A 17,478-nucleotide genomic window follows, 5' to 3' on the forward strand; every position below is an offset into this window, starting at 1 on the left:
ATCACGGGTTTGCAATTTATGGACTTCATTGATTAACATCCCTATCTAAAATTCCCCAATGAGAAACCTAACAAATGAAGTCATTGCCCCCTTATTCAAATTACCTCTCCCCAAAAAAGTTACAAATTAGTTTACAGAAACATGTCCCAGTGATAAAGCTCTTTCAAGGCTGGTGCCTCATGCTCTTGAAATTGTGGAGATTGTTTCGTCTTCTCCACAGAATTCTGAACGAGGCTGGAGCACAAGGGTTATAAACATGTGGGGCTGAGATACAGAGAGTAAAAGGTACAGGAATGGGAAAGGGTAAAAAGGATATAAAAAGAGTATAAAAGTACAACGAAAAAGGACAAAAACCCATCAGGCATCAGCAGAAGCCAGGTTTACACAAACTGCCCAGCTGTGGAACCCCCAACCCCACCAAAAAGTGACACAGAAACCCCAAAAAACGACACTGAAACCCCAAAAATTGCAGAAAAAAACCCCAAAAAGTGACACAGAAACCCCAAAAAGTGACATGGAGACTCAAAAAGTGACGATGGGAAACCTCCAATGGGACAGTGAGACCCCAAAAACGGCAGAGAAAACCCCAAAAATGGAAGAGAAATCCCAAAAAGTGACACAGAACCCCAAAAAACGACAAAGAAACCCCTGAAAATGACACAGAAATCCCCAAAAGTGACACAGAAATCCCCAAAAGTAACACTTGAGACCCTAAAAATGACACAGAAACCCCCAAAATGATTAAAAACAACCCAAAAATGACATGACAAACACCCAAAAGTGAGACAGAAACCCCAAAAGGTGACCCAGAACCCCCCCAAAAATCACCCAGAAACCCCAAGAAGGACACAAAAATCCCCCAAAACGGCACAGAACCCCCAAAAATCTCCACCGCACGCTGCTGGAGCAGTTCGACATCAAATCGGGACTTTGACGTGAGAGGAGCTGAGGGGAGTCACAATCCATCACAGACCCCCAAATGCCAGGCCTTGCACCACAGCAGTGCAGGTGATGCAAGCAGAGTCTGCTGCTAGAGACTGTCCCCTGCCCCGGGGGGACATGCTGGACATTGTCACCTGGCCTGAGTGGATATTAACCCTTGGCACTCTGTGCTTTTTGGGGGGAAAACCACCACTGAGAAGAGCAGCTGGAGAAGATCAATGTGACATCGTTGGGATCCACGGATGGTGATGTTTTCTTTCTCCCCCTTTCTGTCCCCTTCACCTCTTTTCCTACTTCTCTTTTCCTCTCTTCCCTCTTTCTCTCATATTTACCATCAAATAAAACCTACACTACTGACTGGCATGTGGTCTCGTTTGCACCTTAATTCGGGCAGAGGTATTTCCAAAGAACCTTAATGTTTGGATCATAACAGCTGTGACCCCAATGTCCCACCCATGTCTCACCACAATATCTTCATTTTTACCCCAAATTCAGGTGTTTTGAAGGATTGAAATGAAAACAAGACCAAACCCGAAAGAAAAGGATTTACATGTCTGTGCCCACTGAGGATCCATGTGGTTGGGTAGAAGGGAAGAACATTTTTGGACGTTTCCACCCCAAAATCTTGGTCTTTACCCCAATTCAGAACCATTTGGCTGTGAAAGATGCCCTTGGGTGAGAGAAAATCAGAATCATGGAATCCCTGAGACTAAGGAAAATACCTCCAAGGCCATCCAGTGTTGCCTCATGCCAAGAGATGATATAACTGAACACAAAAGGTGAGATTTTCTGGGGTGGAAAGTCAACAAATCCGCTCTCCCCAGGGAATTTCTGATGTCCCCAGGAACTCCCATGGACATTCCTGGCCCTGCCTTCATCCAGGTGCCCACGGGGAGCCAGGAGGGTGTGGAGCCACCAGCCAGGTGTCTTTGCCACACGGATCACCAGCAGCAAGGATCAGCAGGGCTCTGCACAGCTGGGGTCACTGGGGATCATCCACTGCAGATCTTCCCACTGGGGATGGAGTTGGAGCAGCAATGAAGCTCTTCCTGCACTCGGGACACTCGCAGGGCTTCCCTCAATGGTGCTTCCGTTGGTGCCTTGTCAAGAGAGAGCTCTGTGAGAAGCTCTTCCCACACTCGGGACACTCGTAGGGCTTTTCCCCAGTGTGGATGCGCCGGTGGGTGATGAGGGTGGAGTTGTGCTTGAAGCCCTTCCCACAGTCAGGGCAGCGGAAGGGCCTCTCCTGGGTGTGAATGTGCTCATGGCGGAGGAGATTGGAGCTGGTCTGAAACCTCTTCCCACACTTCCCACACTCATAGGGCCTCTCCCCAGTGTGGATCTTCTTGTGCTGCATCAGGGCAGAGCTGTGGTTGAAGCTCTTCCCACATTCCACGCAATCGTAGGGCTTTTCCCCAGTGTGGATCACCTGGTGCTGCATCAGGGTGGACATCTGGCTGAAGCTCTTCCCACACTTCCCACACTCATAGGGCTTTTCTCCAGTGTGGATCATCTGGTGTTTGATAAGGGTGGATATAAGGCTGAAGCCCTTCCCACTTCCCACAATCGAAGGGCTTTTCCCCAGTGTGGATCATCTGGTGTTTGATCAGGTTGGACATCCGGCTGAAGCTTTTCCCACACTCCCCACACTCATAGGGCTTTTCCCCAGTGTGGATCCTCTGGTGCTTGATCAGATCAGATCTCCGCCTGAACCTTTTCCCACATTCCCCACACTTGTGGGGCTTCTCTCTGCCCTCAGGCTTCTCCCCCAGCTCCGAGCTCCGGCTGCATCTCCGGGCCTTTTCCTCCTCCTCCATCCGGCCACGCCTTGGCAATGACAAATCCTGCTTTGGGGAAAAACAAGGGCTCAGCGCCTTGCCCTGGGGGTTCCTCCTGCCCAGCTCCAGCTCTGCAACTCTCCCAGGGCTTTGTGTCCATAAAAACCCCAAACCACCACCATTCACCTCAAAACCCTCACAGCATTTCCCCCTCTCTGCTCTTTGCACTTTGGCCTCCTCAGGCTCTCCCTTCCCTGCACTCATGGGGCTCCCGTGCCTCCCGGGCTTCCCTATTTTCCAGGGTCCCGCTTAGGCATGATCCGGGGGCTTTGGGGGTCCCAGGGGTCCCTTCTCCCCTCATTCTCTGCTCCGCGCTTCCAGGGATCCCAGGCTTTCCCCTTATCCACGCTCCCCCCTCTCCAGCCTGCCGGGGCTCCCCCAGCTCCGCCATCGCCCCTCTCCACTCACCCCACTCCGGGGCTCCCGCCCTTCCCCTCCACCGCTCTCCCGGGGGACCCCATGCCCGATGTCCCACTCCCACCCCGCCACAGGGCCATGGCCACAGGGAGTCCCCAAAATATCCCTCAAAGGGCCATTTGCGCCTCAGCTTTGGCGTTCTGCCACATCCAAACATTCTCCCCGCAAAATCAAACCCTCCCAGCGACCCTTCACGAGATTTGGGGCTCAATCCCGGAAGCTGCGAGCTCCAAACACCCGCCCAGAAAAAACGCCGCTCGGGGACCCCCGAGACATGTGGGGCGACTTCCTCCTCCCCCTCACCTGCGCCATGCGGGGCGCCGATGCTCCCGGGGCCGCGGCAGACAAAGAGCTCCGCGCTGCTTCTGCTGCTCCTCCTCTTCCTCTCTCCTCCTCTTCCGGTTCCTCCTCTTCCTCTCTCCAACCTCTTCCTGCTCCTCCTCTTCCTCTTTCCTCCTTCCGCCTCCCGCCTCCTCCTCCTGCTCGGATCTCCGGCCTTTCTGCCGCTCCTTCCTCATCCCTCCTCCTCCTCCTCCATCCCTTCTCCTCCTCCCCCCAAGCCCAGCGCCCACCCTTTCCCCCCCTTTTCCCCACGCCGTCGCATGCCGCGGGAGGAGCCGGGATGGAGCCGGGGCAGGTCGGGCTGGGGCAGCGCGGGGCTCCGGGCCAGGCCTGGGCGCCCCCCACGCGCCCCCTCCCCAAATTGGGCTGGCGGGAAGCGCTGGGGGCGAGGGGGGGGCGCAGGTGGGGTTGGGGTGGGGTGCGCTGGGCGCTGCGGGTCTGCCTGGGAACTGGAGAGTCATCAGCGCCGCGAGCTCGGATTGGATCAGAATCGCTCAGCGCCTTCTCCCATTGGCTCATTTTCACGGGGCTATTTTTCGGGGCTGTTTTTCTATGGGGTTTGGAGGTTCTGGGGGGCTCAGGGGGTCTCAGCGCCTTTTTTGGGGTTCGCTGTGTGCCGTGTCGGGGTTCAGCTGCCTCCCAAAGCCCCCAGAGCGGGGTGACACTTGGGGACACACGGGGGTCCCCATTCCCGATCCATCCCGGGGTCAGGTCTGCCCCCCAGTCACAGCCCCACCGCGGGGTCCCCCCAAGTCCCTCCCCAGTGCCCCCCAAGAACCGCGACCGGAGCCAACTGGGAAGCTTTATTGGGAGCACTGGGAGCAGCCGGGCGGGGTCAGAGTGACAGCAGGGCTGGGGGGACACACGACCCCGTGTGACTGGAGTGTGAAGGATCTGCTGGAAGTCCGCAGCACTTCAGCAACCAGGAATGAACTCGAAAGAACCCTCACGGGTGGCCTCTAGGAAGGGGACAGTGTCAGTCCAGGAGCACAGGGCTGGCAGGATGTGGCTTTCCCCAGGGCTCTGGAAGAGACGTGGTGCTCTGCTGGGACTGACATGCCTGGGCCTGGGCAGTTCAGCCGTATCTGTCCCCTGTCCCTGTCTGTGTCCCTTGTCCCTGTCTGTGTCCCTTGTCCCTGTCTGTGTCCCCTGTCCCTGTCTGTGTCCCTTGTCCCTGGGTCTGTCCCCATTCCCTTGTCTCTCCTGCTGTCAGCTCAGTGAGTGGCACACAGGCTGAGGGTCCCTCCTCTGTTCCCTGGGCGTCGGGTGGGAGATGTGAGGGCTGAGCCTGCTCAGGACAGCTCCATCCTCACGACGAACTGCTCTTTCCAGCTCCAGGCCAGAGGATCAGATCCCACCTCAAGTTTATCGTGGTGCTGGTTGTGCTCCTAGCCCTGGTTGTGGCTCTGGGGGTGTCCTTGGCTGCTGTGTCAGGTAAGGGAGGAGCAGCAGCCTCAGCCCAACCCCTCGGGGCACTGCTGGCTCACTGCTGCCTGAGGGGAGAGTCCTCAGACATTCTTCTCCATTTCCCTCTGCAGGGAGAATACACAGAAAAACTCCAGTTACTCCAGTTAACCCTGCAGCTCGGGTGCTGCTGGCCTGTCCCCATGGCTGGGTTGGGTACAACGGGATCTGCTACTTCCTCTCGAGGCATCGTCTCTCCTGGGATCAGGCTAAGGCTCGGTGCTCCGAGCTCGAGGCTTCCCTGGCTGTGCTCACTGACAAGGAAATGGTGAGTGAGGGGTTTGGGGGGTTTGGGAAGGCCAAGGGGACCCTGGGGTGCTCCTGGGCTAGGAGTCCATTGTTTGCTCCTCTCTCCTTGCCAGGAGTTCCTGTTCCGCCTCAGCAGGAATGTTGATTACTGGCTCAGGCTGCACAGACAGGGCCAGCGGCTGCAGTGGGTGGATGGCAGCAGCTTCAGCTCCTCCTGAGTCCTGGGGGGCACAGGCGGAGCCTTGGGGGCACAGGCAGAGCCTGGGGGCACAGGCAGAGCTTTGGGGGCACAGGCAGAGCCTGGGGGCACAGGCAGAGCTTTGGGGGCACAGGCAGAGCCTTGGGGGCACAGGCAGAGCCTGGGGGCACAGGGGCACAATGTGTTCCCCTGAGGTTCCAGCAATGTCTCTGCTCCTCCCTGCAGGGTTCCTGTGCTGGGCAATGCAGGGTGTGTGCACCTGGCTGAGAATTATCTCGGGAGTGCAATCTGTTCAAATGAGATGCAGTGTATCTGCAGCAGAGCCCAAACCCACCTCTAATGGGGAATGGAGGAAGGATATTTTCTGTGCTGGGCAGTCTCAGCTTCACCTCATCCCCCCAGCATGGGGATTTCCTTCCTCAGCTGCAGTGTCTGCCTTGCACTGATTCTCAGGGTCACATCACTGCCTGTTCTGCAGGAGATGAACCTGCAGGAAGAGGAGATGATGAGAAAACAGATGTGTGGCTGCCTGGGCTGAGCCTGGGGGTTCTTTTGTAATTCTGAAAGCTTCACAAAAGTCATGTTTCTCTTGCACTCTGTATGTTTACTAACCAGGTACATATATATTTGTATGTCCCTGTGGATTCAGCTGTGAAACCTTTGCTGCCTTATGACCTTGGCTGGGGTAAGGTTCTGATAATACCAAAGTCATGATTTGACCCCACAGGGGCCATTCCCTTAAGGGTTGGACTGCGTCCTTGTGGGTCCCTTCCAACTCAGAGCATTCGCTGAGAGGTCCTTGTGCGACCTCCATCAGTATTTATAGTGTAAATGTTGTTCTTGTTATTTCCTTCATTACTTTATTACTTTTGTAAGAAATGCTAATCAAGGCCGTGCTGTCCCTCGTGTCCCCTCAGCACCTGCAGCCCTGTCCCTTGCCCTGCTGCCCCTGCCCCGGGGGCTTCAGCCGAGCCAGAGCCTCTTCCCAGTGCTCCCAGTGCTCCCAGTCTGCCCGTGCAGCCTCCAGCAGCCAGCGAGGCCTTCAGCTGGGCCGGCAGAGAGGAGCTGCTGGAGCTCCCAAATCAGTTTGGGTTCCGTTTGTCCTTCCCAGCCTGGTGAACAACGATTTGGGAGTTTTCTGCCCAAACCCTGTCCGTTCCTCCACTCAGCCCAAGGGGTTTGGGGAGATTTTGGCTTTTTGGGGGAAATCAAGGCGATGTGGGGCTGAGGGAGATCGTCCCTCAGAGCCTCTCTGGCCAATCAGAGCTCGAGAACGAGGAGTGGCGGGAGAATCAGCCAATCGAAGCTAGGGCGGGCTTTCTAATCGGCGAATCAGCCAATGAGCTCTAGGGGCGGGTTTCGGGCGGGAAAATCAGCCAATGGGAGCGAGGGGCGGGCTTTGCACGGTAGGCGGAGTTTCCCTGAGGGAAGCGGCGCTCCGCGGATCTTCCTTCCAAATGTCTGTTCGCAATGGCTCCGGAAAGTCCCGGGCCGGGCAGGAGGCCAGGGAACCGCTGTGGGTGAGTCCGGGATGGAGCAGAGAGCTCCCTGCAGCCCCGGCAGGAGCCCAGAGGGTGGAGCAGGAGATGCGTGAGAGAGGCTGTGGGAAGCCCCCGCAGAACCTCGGGATTTTTGGGCCTGTGGGGATCCTCGCCTGAGCAGCCTTTTCCGAGGGGTTGTGTCCCCTGGGAGAGACCCCAGGCTGGAGCAGGACAGGGATTCCTCTCTGTGACCATGATACCAAAATCAGCCAGAAAATGAGCTTTCTAGCAATGCTTCTAATTTGAAGCATTTGAAAGCAGCCATTCTTTATCAGTGCTGAACGAACCCCGAGGATCTCTTCTTTAATCTAGTGTGTGGGGTAAAACTTCCGAATGGGGTATTTGTTCCACCCGGATCACACATATTCATTACTAAACACTTCCTGGCTAATTCATAAACCTTTCCTCGTGCTCCTTTCCATCCATCCACCTCCTGCTCAGAGTCCTTTTGTGGTCCTGGAGGGACATCTAAAGGAGTTTCTGGTGATTGCACTCACTGATGTTTGGAGGAAAGCTCAGCTTTCCTCGAAATTGCTTCTCGTTGCATAACTTGCCCAACCTCACTGTAATTCTCTTTCTCTGTTCCTGCCCTGATTTCATCTATGTTTATCATCCTGTTTGCACACCTTTATCCCCTGTTATCTCTCTGCTCGCTAATCTTTAAGCTCTATCCAGCACCTTTAGGGGAACTGAAAATTTCTATTGTCTGTTCTTGATCAAGTCTCCGCTTTTTGTGTGATTCTGTGTCTTTTTGGAGCAGTCCCAGCCCAAAGTGTCACAGGGACTCTGCCGTGGGATGATGACACACCCAGAGCAGACAGATGTTGCAATTACAGTGTATCCGAGTTCAATTACAATATAACCATCTTCAATTACAATGTATCTATCATCACTCCAAACCTGCCCAATGTCGATTACAATATACCCGAAACCAGTTTTTAAAAAATGTATCCAATTGCAGATACAAAGTTATTCCTTCTTCATTTTGGAGCAAATCCCTGTCTCAGAACCTGTCTGGAATTTAACACTTTTCACAGTTCACTGACAATCTCTGGCACCATGTCGAATGGTGGTTTAATAACTGGCAGAGTGATCTGTGAAACAAAAATGTGTGCTCCTCCTCTCTGCGGCTGTTTTTGGCCCTGGGAGCCAAGTAATTTCATTATCTTCATCCTGTTTGGCTCTCTGCTGTGCTCTGCAGTGCAGAACGGAAACTTCAGCTGGTTTTGCTCTTCCTGTAGTCTTAGATCAACATGAACTCTGCTGATAACAAAGCTCTCCCTGCTCAGAGTGCACTAAGGCAAACCACACTTACAATCCCTGCAGATCTTTACTTTTCTTTCCCTCAGTTGCAATGTCCATGTTAAAGCAACCATTTAGTCCTTCTGTGCTGAAACAACTCATGGCAGAGCAGAGCATTAGATTAAATAACCTCATTCAGGGTGGTCAGTGCAAATCCTGCAATGCATCTTCTGTTGACAAAAACAAGTTATTTCTTTCTGGGTTGTTTCCAGTCTGGGTTCTCAGTCAGGCTTGCCTTTAAACATAGCTGAGCTAGAATAAACTTCTTGTGATTGTCTGGAGTGTTTCTGATTTTGGAGCCCAACAGAAGCACAGCAGGATTTTGAATTTCAAAGGTGATTTCCTGTCCCACTGTACAACAGGACTGAGCTCAGTCAGTGGCTCCTCTGGTGTCCCAAACCCTTCTGTCCCACGTGTGTCCCACAGAGCTCAGGCTCTGTCCCACAGTGAATTTTGGGATCCTGATTTAGCAGCTCCATGGCTGTGACTCCTCACTAGCAGCTGGGCCATCCTTGGCTCACATCACTGATCTGTTCAGCAAAATTGGCAGTGACTCCTCCCTGAGCCACTGGGAATTGTGGTGGAACACCTTGGGAAAGATTTTGGCTCTCAGAAGTGAATAATTCAAAAGATCCCTGGGACCTGCCAAGCCCAGAGCCAGAATTACCAGTGTTTCCTTTTGTTTTTGGAGCACAGCCCGAGTATAATCAGCCCAAACAACAAAATCGTTACGGGTAAATCCAATGTAAATCCAACCCAATTCCAGGTAAATCAAACTGAATTCCAGATTGATCCAACCCAGCTCCAGGTGAGTCAAAACAAATTCCAGGGGGTCAAACCCAATTCCAGGTCGAGAAAACCCCATTCCAGGTAAACCAAATCCAGTTCCAGGTGGATCAAACCAAATTCCAGGTCAATCCAGCCCAATTCCCAGGCAATCCAATCCAGTTCCAGGAGGACCAAACCCAATTCCAGGGGTGTCAAACCCAATTCAACTCTTTTAAATGTCCCATCGCCCCTTTCCCTCCATTCAGGAAGCTCCTGACAGCTTTCTTCTGGGAGAAATTCCTGAATTTGGAGATTTTTGGATGCAGTTTTGGACGGGGAAAGCTCTGCCTGCCTTTCCCCTCCCTGTCTGTGTCCCCAACGTCCCACCATGGCTGTGTCCCCAATGTCCGATGCATGTCTCACCTCAATATCTTCATTTTTACCCCAAATTCAGGTGTTTAGAAAGGCCGAAATGAAAACAAGACCAAACCCGAAAGAAAAGGATTTACATGTCTGTGCCCACTGAGGATCCATGTGGTTGGGTGGAAGGGAAGAACATTTTTGGACGTTTCCACCCCAAAATCCTGCTCTTTGCCCCAATTCAGAACCATTTGGCTGTGAAAGATGCCACTGGGTGAGAGAAAATCAGAACCATGGAATCCCTGAGGTTGCAAAAGACCTCCAAGGCCATCCAGTGTTGCCTCATGCCAAGAGATGATATAACTGAACACAAAAGGTGAGATTTTCTGGGGTGGAAAGTCAACAAATCCGCTCTCCCCAGGGGATTTCTGATGTCCCCAGGAATTCCCATGGACATTCCTGGCCCTGCCTTCATCCAGGTGCCCACGGGGAGCCAGGAGGGTGTGGAGCCACCAGCCAGGTGTCTTTGCCACACGGATCAGCAGCAGCACGGATCACCAGGGCTCTGCACAGCTGGGGTCACTGGGGATCATCCACTGCAGATCTTCCCACTGGGGATGGAGTTGGAGCAGCAATGAAGCTTTTCCCACACTCGGGACACTCGCAGGGCTTCCCTCACTGGTGCCTCCGTTGGTGCTGAGTCAAGTGAGAGCTCCTGGAGAAGCTCTTCCCACACTCGGGACACTCGTAGGGCTTTTCCCCAGTGTGGATGCGCCGGTGGGTGATGAGGTTGGAGTTTCGCTTGAAGCCCTTCCCACAGTCAGGGCAGCGGAAGGGCCTCTCCTGGGTGTGAATGCGCTCATGGACGAGGAGATCGGAGCTGGTCTGAAACCTCTTCCCACACGTGGGACACTCATAGGGCCTCTCCCCGGTGTGGATCCTTTTGTGCTGCATCAGGTTGGAGTTGCTCCTGAAGCTCTTCCCACATTCCTGGCAATCATACGGCTTTTCCCCAGTGTGGATCACCTGGTGCTGCAGCAGGTAAGATCTGTGCCTGAAGCTTTTCCCACACTTCCCACACTCATAGGGCTTTTCCCCAGTGTGGATCCTCTGGTGCTTGATCAGGGCGGAGCTGTGGCTGAAGCTCTTCGCACATTCTGTGCAATCGTAGGGCTTTTCCCCAGTGTGGGTCACCTGGTGCTGCATCAGGATGGACATCCGGCTGAAGCTCTTCCCACACTTCCCACACTCATAGGGCTTTTCCCCAGTGTGGATCATCTGGTGTGTGATCAAGTGTGACATCCGGCTGAAGCTCTTCCCACAATTCCCACAACCATAGGGCTTTTCCCCAGTGTGGATTTTCTTGTGCTTGATCAGCGAGGAGCTGTTGCTGAAGCTCCTCCCACATTCTTCGCAATCGTAGGGCTTTTCCCCAGTGTGGATCCTCTGGTGCTGCATCAGGTTAGACATCTGGGTGAAGCTATTCCCACACTCCCTACACTCATAGGGCTTTTCCCCACTGTGGATCCTCTGGTGCCGGATAAGATCAGATCTCCACCTGAAGCTTTTCCCACATTCCCCACACTTGTGGGGCTTCTCTCTGCCCTCAGGCTTCTCCCCCAGCTCCGAGCTCCGGCTGCATCTCCGGGCCTTTTCCTCCTCCTCCATCCGGCCACGCCTTGGCAATGACAAATCCTGCTTTGGGGGAAACACAAGGGCTCAGCGCCTTGCCCTGGGGGTTCCTCCTGCCCACCTCCAGCTCTGCAACTCTCCCAGGGGTTTGTGTCCATAAAATCCCCAAACCACCACCATTCACCTCAAAACCCTCACAGCATTTCCCCCTCTCTGCTCTTTGCACTTTGGCCTCCTCAGGGTCTCCCTTCCCTGCACTCATGGGGCTCCCGTGGCTCCCGGGCTTCCCTATTTTCCAGGGTCCCGCCTAGGGATGATCCGGGGGCTTTGGGGGTCCCAGGGGTCCCTTCTCCCCTCATTCTCTGCTCCGCGCTTCCAGGGATCCCAGGCTTCCCCCTTATCCACGCTCCCCCCTCTCCAGCCTGCCGGGGCTCCCCCAGCTCCGCCATCGCCCCTCTCCGCTCACCCCACTCCGGGGCTCCCGCCCTTCCCCTCCACCGCTCTCCCTGCCGGACCCCATGCCCCATGTCCCCCTCCCACCCCGACACCGGGCCATGCCCACCTGCAGCCCCCAAAATATCCCCCAAAGCCCCATTGGCGCCTCAGCTTTGGCCTTCCGCCACATCCAAACATTTCCCCCGCACAATCAAACCCTCCCAGCGACCCTTCACGAGATTTGGGGCTCAATCCCGGAAGCTGCGAGCTCCAAACACCCGCCCAGAAAAAACGCCGCTCGGGGACCCCCGAGACATTTGGGGCGACTTCCTCCTCCCCCTCACCTGCGGCGTGCGGGGCGCCGATGCTCCCGGGGCCGCGACAGACAAAGAGCTCCGCGCTGCTTCTGCTGCTCCTCCTCTTCCTCTCTCCAACCTCTTCCTGTTCCTCCTCTTCCTCTTTCCTCCTTCCTCCTCCCGCGGCTCCTCCTCCTTCCTCCTCCTGCTCGGATCTCCGGCCTTTCTTCCGCTCCTTCCTCATCCCTCCTCCTCCTCCTCCATCCCTTCTCCTCCTCCCCCCAAGCCCAGCGCCCACCCTTTCCCCCCCTTTTCCCCACGCCGTCGCATGCCGCGGGAGGAGCCGGGATGGAGCCGGGGCAGGGCGGGCTGGGGCAGCGCTGGGCTCCGGGCCAGGCCTGGGCGCCCCCCAGGCGCCCCCTCCCCAAATTGGGCTGGCGGGAAGCGCTGGGGGCGAGGGGGGGGCGCAGGTGGGGTTGGGGTGGGGAGCGCTGGGCGCTGCGGGTCTGCCTGGGAACTGGAGAGTCATCAGCGCCGCGAGCTCGGATTGGAGAATGCCCGCAGGAGACAGGAGAGTCGTGTAAAAGTGACTTTATGGATGCACAGAGGGAGAGGCCGTGGGGCATTTGCCATGGGGCTGTAAAACGCAGCCTCCTTTTCATGCTCGTTTCCCGGCCGCATCTCCCTGTCCCTTTGCCGTCTGGCTGAAGTACTTGAAAGGTACAGACTTCCCGATCCGCCCACTGCCTGTGTCCCTTAACATGCACCCCTAGTTTGTGTAACATTCGGTATTCGTGGCTCTGGGAAGTGTTTGTTCTGCTTGTGGAAGTTCAGGAATGGAGCAGGAGCTTGGCTGAGCAGCAGTCTGTATCAATTAGTAACAATTCAAATTCACAGTGGGTTCTGGGACCTGATAGGAATTCTTAGGATTCCCAGGGGCTGCTCCATTGTGTAAGATTTGTTCTGGTGGCCGTTCATGTTTTTTTAAACATTTTTGGTATGCTCCCTCATGAACTTACTCAGCACTTTTGTGTAATTTAATCATCCAATCTTTGGGTCTCAAACTGGTTTCCCTGAACTTGTGGTATGAAAAATCCCCAGTGGTTTATTACACTCTATAAAGCATCCACAATGCTAGCACATGTTGGTGTGAGGAGAGAGATGATTCCCCCCAATTTTTTAGTGAAGTTTTCCCAACATTTCCCCGTTTGCTGTTGTTCTTTGCAGATGAACCAATTTGTGCTGCTGTTGGGGTTTGACCCTGACTAAACACCAGCACCCCTGCTCTCTCCTGCTGCACACGTGCCAGAGGAGGGGAAAGAAACAAGTGTAAAAACACACACCAAATTCATGAGTTAAGGGAGATAGGGCACTGGTAGGAGGACCCACGGAAGAAAGGGCAGACAGGCTTTAAACTTAAAGCTGGAAAATGATTTAATTACTTAACAGAGTCGGAGGATATATGAGAGGTAAAAATAAGCTTTTCGTACACCATTTGTTCACTCACCACCTCCCTCTTAAAAATTCATTTTCTATTCACCCCCCTCCTTGCAACCACCAGCTCGGGTAGGGGGCAGGGTGTGGGGTATTTTCTTAGTCCATAGAGCAAGTTCATAAATCTATTCATCAGCACAATTCTTCAACTACAAATACTGTATATCTCTGCTTATCTCTCTTTCTCTCTAGACATTTTTCCTGCTCTCACCCCTCCCTCTTAAGACAATGTTTTCAGCCCCCTTCCCTCTTTCCAAACCCACAGCACGGGCAGGCGGCAGGGTGAGGGGTTTGTTCTCTGCTCAGTCCATCAGGGAGAAGGGTCTTCTGCTTAGCCACGGGGTCCCTCCCACGAGAGACAGTCCTCTGGGAACTTCTTTGGCATGGCTCTGATCTCACGAGCAACATCTCGCCCGAATTCTGCTGCAACGTGAGTCCTCTTGTCCATAAGGTGCAGACTCTGCCGAGCCGAGGCCAGGCTGCTTCCATGCCAGGAGCAAGGCCTTTCTCTCCCTTGCAAGGCCTTTTGCAGTTTTAACTGTTTAGATGAGACTCTCTCTGGATCACAGCTTCCTCCAGGCATCCACCTGCTCCTCTGGCGTGGGCTGTGGGTGGATTTCTGCACCCCTGTGGACTCCATGGGCTGCAGGGGAACCTCCTGCTCCCCCCACGGCCTTCAGCACGGCTAGCAGAGGGTTTTCAGCTGCGGCGACTGGAGCACCTCCTCCCCACCTCCTCCACTCACCTTGGTGTCTCCATGTTGTTCTCCCTTCATATGTTTTTACCCTTTCCTCCTCAAATTAAAAGCAGTGCGTGCCTACTTTTGTTTTGATTTTTTCTTAAATATGCATTCACAGAGGCAGAACTAGCACCTCTAATTGGCCCAAACCTGGCCAGCAGTATGTCCATCACCTTCAGAACCATCAGAGATTGACTGCTGGATTTGATGTAAAAACTTCCAGAGCTTTCACTCAGGACACACAGGAGCCATCTTTGTGCCACTCCCAACCCCTTAGACACCTCCCCAGGCCTAGCACAACAGGTTCTGAGGGGTCCAAATTTCTCCTAGATGTCAAAAAATAGTTTACTGATGTTCTGGGCCAATCAAAACCACCACAACTCCCCTCTGGCCCAGTCCCTTCCCAGTCCCTCCCAGTGCCACCCAGTCCCTCTAATCCCATTCCTAGTCCATTCCCAGTCCTCCACCATCACCCTCAGTGCCCTCCCAGTGCCCTCCAACCTACTCCCCTCTCTCCCAGTCCCTCTAATCCCTGCGAGTCACTTCCAGTGCCACCACAGTGTATTCCAGTCCCTATAATCCCAACCCCATTCCATTCCCAGTCCATTCCCACACCTCCACTCTCTCTCCCAGTGCCCCCCAAGTCCCTACCACTCGACATCAAGTCCTCCCCATTCCCTCCCACTCCTTTCCCAGTCCCTCCCAGTCCATAAACAATCCCTCCCAGTACCACACCACCCCTCCCAGCTCTCTCCCAGCGCCCCCCCAGCTGATCCCAGTGTCTCCCCTCTCTCTCCCAGTGCCCCCCAGCGTGTCCATCTCGCTGGTGCCCTCGAGCTCCCAGCCCGAGCCCGGCCGCCTGCTGTGCTCCGTGATGGATTTCTACCCTGCGCAGGTGCAGGTGAGGTGGTTCCAGGGCCAGCAGGAGCTCTCGGAGCAAGTGATGACCACCGACCTGCTCCCCAACGGGGACTGGACCTACCAGCTGCTGGTGCTGCTGGAAACGCCCCCCCGGCGCGGGGTCACCTACACCTGCCAGGTGGAGCACGTCAGCCTGGAGCAGCCCCTGAGGCGGCACTGGGGTACGGCCAGAGCCCACAGCGCCGGGGGGAGCGGGGGAGGCACTGGGGGGGCTGGCAGGGGGATTGGGCTGTGCTGGGGGGAACTGGGAGGGAGGTGGAGAGAGGCTGGCTTATAGTGGGAGAGGGGCTTGGGGGTGTGGGAGGGCTGGGAAGGGGTTGGAAGGATGTTGGGGAGGGTGGGATGAGATTCTGGGGGTGCTGGTGGGCACTGGGAGGGAGTTTGGGGGTGCTGGTGGGCACTGGGAGGGAGTTTGGGGGTGCTGGGCAGAACTGGGAGGGAGTTTGGGGGTGCTGGGGGGAACTGGGAGGGAGTTGGAGTGAGGCTGGAGGGGCTGGAAGGAGATTGGGGATGGAAAAGCAAAGGTTGGAATGAGGTTGGTTGTGCTGGGAAGAGACTGGGAGGGACCTTGGTGAGTCCTGGTGGGGCTGGGACGGGACTGGGAGAGGGTTTGGGGGTCCTGGGGCGGTGGGGGGCAACTGGGAGGGGTTGTGGGGTGCTGAGAGGGACGGGAGGGGCTTTGGTGTGTCCTGGGGAGGCTGGGAATGGATCGGGAGGAGGTTTCAGGGGCTGCTGGGTGGGCTGGGGGCGACTGGGAGGGTGCTTGGAGGGGCTTGGGGTGTCGCTGAGAGGTTTTTGGGGGTCCTGAGCCCTGCTGACCCCCAGAGATGCCGCCGGACGCTGCCCGCAGCAAGATGCTGACGGGGATCGGGGGCTTCGTGTTGGGCTTCGTCTTCCTGGCGCTGGGGCTCGGCTTCTACCTGCGCAAGAAGGTGAGGGGGGGTCCCGGGGGTCGTGTCCCCCCTGCCCCGGAGCAGCTGTGCTCCCCCCGGGACCCCCCAGCCCGGTGTCACCCCTTTTCTCTGTCCACAGAGCTCCTGAGCCGCCGCCGGCCGCAGCCCCTCCCCGTGGCCTCGGGCCCGCCCGGGACCCCCCGCTCTGTCCCAGCGCTGATTTTGGGGGGTCGTGTGTCCCCCCAGCCCTGCTGTCACTCTGACCCCGCCCGGCTGCTCCCAGTGCTCCCAATAAAGCTTCCCAGTTGGCTCCGGTCGCGTTTCTTGGGGAGCACTGGGGAGGGACTTGGGGGGACCCTGCGGTGGGGCTGTGACTGGGGGACAGACCTGACCCCGGGATGGATCGGGAATAGGGACCCCCGTGTGTCCCCAAGTGCCACCCCGCTCTGGGGGCCTTGGGAGGCAGCTGAACACCGACACGGCACACAGCGAACCCCAAAAAAGGCGCTGAGACCCCCTGAGCCCCCCAGAACCTCCAAACCCCACAGAAAAACAGCCCCGAAAAATAGCCCCGCGAAAATGAGCCAATGGGAGAAGGCGCTGAGCGATTCTGATCCAATCCGAGCTCGCGGCGCTGATGACTCTCCAGTTCCCTGGCAGACCCGCAGCGCCCAGCGCTCCCCACCCCAACCCCACCTGCGCCCCCCCCTCGCCCCCAGCGCTTCCCGCCAGGCCAATTTGGGGAGGGGGCGCCTGGGGGGCGCCCAGGCCTGGCCCGGAGCCCAGCGCTGCCCCAGCCCGACCTGCCCCGGCTCCTCCCGCGGGATGCGACGGCGTGGGGACAAGGGGGGGAAAGGGTGGGCGCTGGGCTTGGGGGGAGGAGGAGAAGGGATGGAGGAGGAGGAGGAGGGATGAGGAAGGAGCGGCAGAAAGGCCGGAGATCCGAGCAGGAGGAGGCGGGAGGAGGAAGGAGGAAAGAGGAAGAGGAGGAACCGGAAGAGGTTGGAGAGAGGAAGAGGAGGAGCAGCAGAAGCCGCGCGCAGCTCTTTGTCTGCCGCGGCCCCGGGAGCATCGGCGCCCCGCACGCCGCAGGTGAGGGGGAGGAGGAAGTCGCCCCAAATGTCTCGGGGGTCCCCGAGCGGCGTTTTTTCTGGGCGGGTGTTTGGAGCTCGCAGCTTGCGGGATTGAGCCCCAAATCTCGTTCAGGGTCGCTGGGAGGGTTTGATTGTGCGGAGGGAACGTTTGGATGTGGCGGAAGGGCAAAGCTGAGGCGGCAGTGGGGCTTTGGGGGATATTTTGGGGGCTGCAGGTGGGCACGGCCCGGTGTCGGGGTGGGAGGGGGACATGGGGCATGGGGTCCGGCCGGGAGAGCGGTGGAGGGGAAGGGCGGGAGCCCCGGAGTGGGGTGAGCGGAGAGGGGCGATGGGGGAGCCCCGGCAGGCTGGAGAGGGGGGAGCGTGGCTAAGGGGGAAGCCTGGGATCCCTGGAAGCGCGGAGCAGAGAATGAGGGGAGAAGGGACCCCTGGGACCCCCAAAGCCCCCGGATCATCCCTGAGCAGGATCCTGGAAAATAGGGAAGCCCGGGAGGCACGGGAGCCCCATGAGTGCAGGGAAGGGAGAGCCTGAGGAGGCCAAAGTGAAACGAG

At 56.5% G+C, this 17,478-nt stretch overlaps 2 protein-coding genes and 2 pseudogenes across 3 annotated transcripts in view; 3 read left to right on the forward strand and 1 right to left on the reverse strand.

The window, feature by feature from the left end:
• The window catches only part of LOC146421380 (uncharacterized), a 162,934-nt gene that overhangs the window by 144,386 nt on the left and 1,070 nt on the right, over positions 1-17,478 (forward strand). The window lies entirely within an intron of this gene.
• LOC146421382 (uncharacterized) overlaps positions 1-17,478 on the forward strand; it is a 167,982-nt pseudogene that overhangs the window by 132,640 nt on the left and 17,864 nt on the right. The gene's annotated exons all lie outside the window — the stretch shown is intronic.
• Positions 834-11,270, reverse strand: LOC146421395 (uncharacterized; annotated as a pseudogene).
• LOC146421396 (class II histocompatibility antigen, B-L beta chain-like) lies at positions 14,758-16,027 on the forward strand. The gene is made up of 3 exons (XM_085047520.1): positions 14,758-15,100; positions 15,765-15,871; positions 15,972-16,027. Exons 1-3 carry the CDS (start codon positions 14,893-14,895, stop codon positions 15,978-15,980), a joined length of 324 nt encoding a protein of 107 aa, XP_084903646.1. The 5' UTR covers positions 14,758-14,892; the 3' UTR covers positions 15,981-16,027.

Source organism: Lichenostomus cassidix, unplaced genomic scaffold (assembly GCF_008360975.1).
Source record: "Lichenostomus cassidix isolate B80296 unplaced genomic scaffold, HeHo_3.0 HiC_scaffold_33, whole genome shotgun sequence".
Classification (NCBI taxonomy): Eukaryota; Metazoa; Chordata; class Aves; order Passeriformes; family Meliphagidae; genus Lichenostomus; species Lichenostomus cassidix.